Here is a 3,457-nt window from a genome sequence, read left to right as displayed (position 1 = left end):
ATACTGTTTTTCCCTTTTTTGTTGAATAAATCTACAAACATATCTGGACTATTGGATTTTGTATACAAACGAGTCACAGGTACAAAAACACTTTGTCTCATCTGAAGCCGGCACAATATTTCATTTACCTTTATTTATTCTCCAGGAATCATTGAGGGCAGCTCCTCATTTACAATGATGTGGAGAGTACAGTTAGAAGATAAAACAAAACAATCTAAATAAATACAAAGAGTATAAAACAGGAATAATAAGCAGCAAAACAGAGAACTAATAACATTTGCACTCGTGGGGACAATAATTTGTCATCATGTTTTTGAATTGACCTACAGCCACCTCCAGCTGGGCATCAGCGACCCCGACGTCTTCACGCCGCCCAGCACCTGTCAGTCAGCTCGGCCCGAGAGGATGTTGGAGTCCGGCTGCTGAATCCCTCTCACCTTTAATCGGAGACACTTAAAGGGTTAATCTCGCTGAGTTCTTCAGTGACGTAAATATCTGTGAGGTCACAATCTTTTATCTGATGAGTTAACATGAGAAGAGTTTTTATTCAGCAAAGATCTAATTAATGACGACTGACGATTAAACTGTTTGTCTGAGTTTTGAAGTTGGTTTTTCCAGCTTTGGTGTGAATGCAGAATTAAACCAGTTTCTTTCAGCTGTCATGACTCACTTAGTTACTGCTGCCTGCTGTTTTCTATTGTTCATTCTAATAAAATTGAACTCACTAACTCGTCTCCACTGTATGTGTTAGAATCGTCAAATCAATGAGTGAAATGTAGAAAATTAAAAAAGAGCTAGCGCAAAATCCCTCTCAGATTCACGTCCTTAAAGGGCTGTATTAAAACGATCCTCACTGAAGCAGACTGAAGAAGAGCTCATTTCAGAAACAAGAAACTCTCTGATTCAAACAAGAGTTCATCTTCTACAATCTGAGATGAGAAGTGTTTTTAAAAGAGAAATGTTCTCTGTTGTAAACAAGTCTCTCTCTCTCTCTCTCTCTCACACACACACACACAAACACACCGCTCCTCTTCCTGGAACCAATCAGAGCTTGTTAACCCCTCCCTCTTCTTCCTGCTCTCAGACACAGCCAGGCCCACTCTGACTCTGTATAAACTGGTTCCCTCCCCTTCATATCTAGAGTTTAATGATGGGTGTAACCAACAAGAGCTGCACAGTCACTGAGCAAACACATGCTGTGTAGATCAGAGGGGAAACTAGTCTGATTTAAGTGAAACTCAGACAGTCGTTGTTACCGAGAGGAGAAATGGCTCAGAAAGGAGTTCAGCTAGACCGGGAGGCTTTCTCTTGTTCCATCTGTCTGGATCTACTGAAGGATCCGGTGACTATTCCCTGTGGACACAGCTACTGCATGAAGTGTATTAAAAGACACTGGGATACACAGAATGAGAAGAGAATCTACAGCTGCCCTCAGTGCAGACAGGACTTCACACCGAGGCCTGTCCTGAGGAAAAGCACCATGTTAGCAGATTTAGTGGAGGAGCTAAAGAAGACTGGACTCCAATCTGCTCCTGCTGATCACTGCTATGCTGGACCTGAAGATGTGGCCTGTGATGTCTGCACCGGGAGGAAACTGAACGCCTGTAAGTCCTGTCTGCAGTGTCTGGCCTCTTACTGTGAGAATCACCTCCAGCCTCATTTAGAAGCAGAGCCATTAAAGAAACACAAGCTGGTGGAGCCCTCCAAGAAGCTCCATGACAACGTCTGCTCTCGTCATAATGAGGAAATGAAATTATTTTGTCGCACTGATCAGCAGTCTATCTGTCTCTGTTTAATGGACGAACACAAAGGTCACGACACAGTCTCAGCTGCAGCAGAAAGGAGCGAGAAGCAGAGAGAGCTCGAGATGAGTCGACAAAACATCCAGCAGAGAATCCAGGACGGAGAGAAAGATGTGAAGCTGCTCCAACAGGAGGAGGAGGCTATCAATGGCTCTGCTGATAAAACAGTGGGGAACAGTGAGAAGATGTTCACTGAGCTGATCCGTCTCATGGAGAAAAGACGCTCTGATGTGAAGCAGCAGGTCAGATCCCAGCAGCAAACTGAAGTGAGTCGAGTCAGAGAGCGTCAGGAGAAGCTGGAGCAGGAGATCACTGAGCTGAAGAGGAAAGACGCTGAACTGGAGAAGCTCTCACACACACAAGATCACAACCAGTTTCTACAGGACTACCCCTCAGTGTCAGCACTCAGTGAATCTACACACTCATCCAGCATCAAGATCCGTCCTCTGAGGTACTTTGAGGACGTGACAGCAGCTGTGTCAGAAGTCAGAGATAAACTACAGGACGTCCTGACAGACAAATGGACAAACATCTCACGGACACTGACTGAAGTGGATGTTTTACTGCCACAACCAGAACCAGAACCAGAACCAGAGCCCAAGACCAGAGCTGAGTTCTTAAATTATTCATGTGACATCACACTGGATCCAAACACAGCATACACACAGCTGTTATTATCTGATGAGAACAGAAAAGTAACATTCATGAGTAAACATCAGTCTTATTCTCGTCACCCAGACAGATTCACTGATTATTGGCAGGTCCTGAGTAAAGAGAGTCTGACTGGACGTTGTTACTGGGAGGTGGAGAGGAGAGAAGAAGTTTCTGTAGCAGTTACATACAAGAATATCAGGAGAGCAGGCAGCTCAGATAAATGTGTGTTTGGACGTTATGACAAATCTTGGAGGTTAGATTGTGACAACAACAGTTATAACTTTTGGTACAAGAACGTCAGGACTCGTGTCTCAGGTCCTCAGTCCTCCAGAGTAGGAGTGTACCTGGATCACAGAGCAGGTATTCTGTCCTTCTACAGCATTTCTGAAACCATGACTCTCCTCCACAGTGTCCAGAAAACATTCTATCAGCCTCTACATGCTGGACTCGCGGTTTATGATGATGGAGCCTCTGCTGAGTTGTGTAAACTGAAATAGACAGAAATCATGAAGGAGACAGATGTTTAACTTGCTGTGTTTCAAATCTTCAACTTGATTTTTATTCTTGCTCGTTGCTGAGATGTGATGGTCGTCACCTGTCAATCAAACTTTATGGGCGGTACTTTGACCTCTTCTGGTCTGTTCTGTAAATGTTTGAGTGTCTTTAAGTGACGCTCCTTCCTGTGTCTGTTTAGCCGTGGACTCTTTCACTGCTCACCGTGACTTTTGTTCACCTGAACTGACATTTCTCTGTGTGAAAACATCAACTTCTCTCTGCTCTCCATGTTTGATTATTTGTATTCATACATTTATATGCTGTTGTTTCTGTTCTGATTCAGAGTCTGAAGAGAGAGAGAGAGAGAGCAGCAAACTTTTCTTTAATGCTGATTTTCTCTTCTCACCACTTTGAACATTTGTAGAAAATCTATAAAATCCCACTTAAAGAAACGAGTTAGTCAGAATAAATGTTGTTCATATTCAAAGTGATGTAAAAATGTCCTC

The 3,457-nt window shown here is 43.4% G+C and overlaps 1 protein-coding gene across 1 annotated transcript; it reads left to right on the top strand.

Moving 5' to 3' along the window:
* Positions 1 to 1,267: 1,267 nt before the first annotated feature.
* On the top strand, positions 1,268 to 2,953 carry LOC306826785 (tripartite motif-containing protein 16-like; the record flags this gene model as incomplete). Its single annotated transcript, XM_079348321.1, has 1 exon — positions 1,268 to 2,953. The coding sequence occupies one exon, from the start codon at positions 1,268 to 1,270 to the stop codon at positions 2,951 to 2,953; it is 1,686 nt and encodes a 561-aa protein (XP_079204447.1).
* Positions 2,954 to 3,457: the final 504 nt, after the last annotated feature.

Source organism: Symphodus melops, assembly GCF_947650265.1.
Source record: "Symphodus melops genome assembly, chromosome: 7".
NCBI classification, from domain to species: Eukaryota; Metazoa; Chordata; class Actinopteri; order Labriformes; family Labridae; genus Symphodus; species Symphodus melops.
This window is presented reverse-complemented; position numbering and strand designations above follow the sequence as displayed.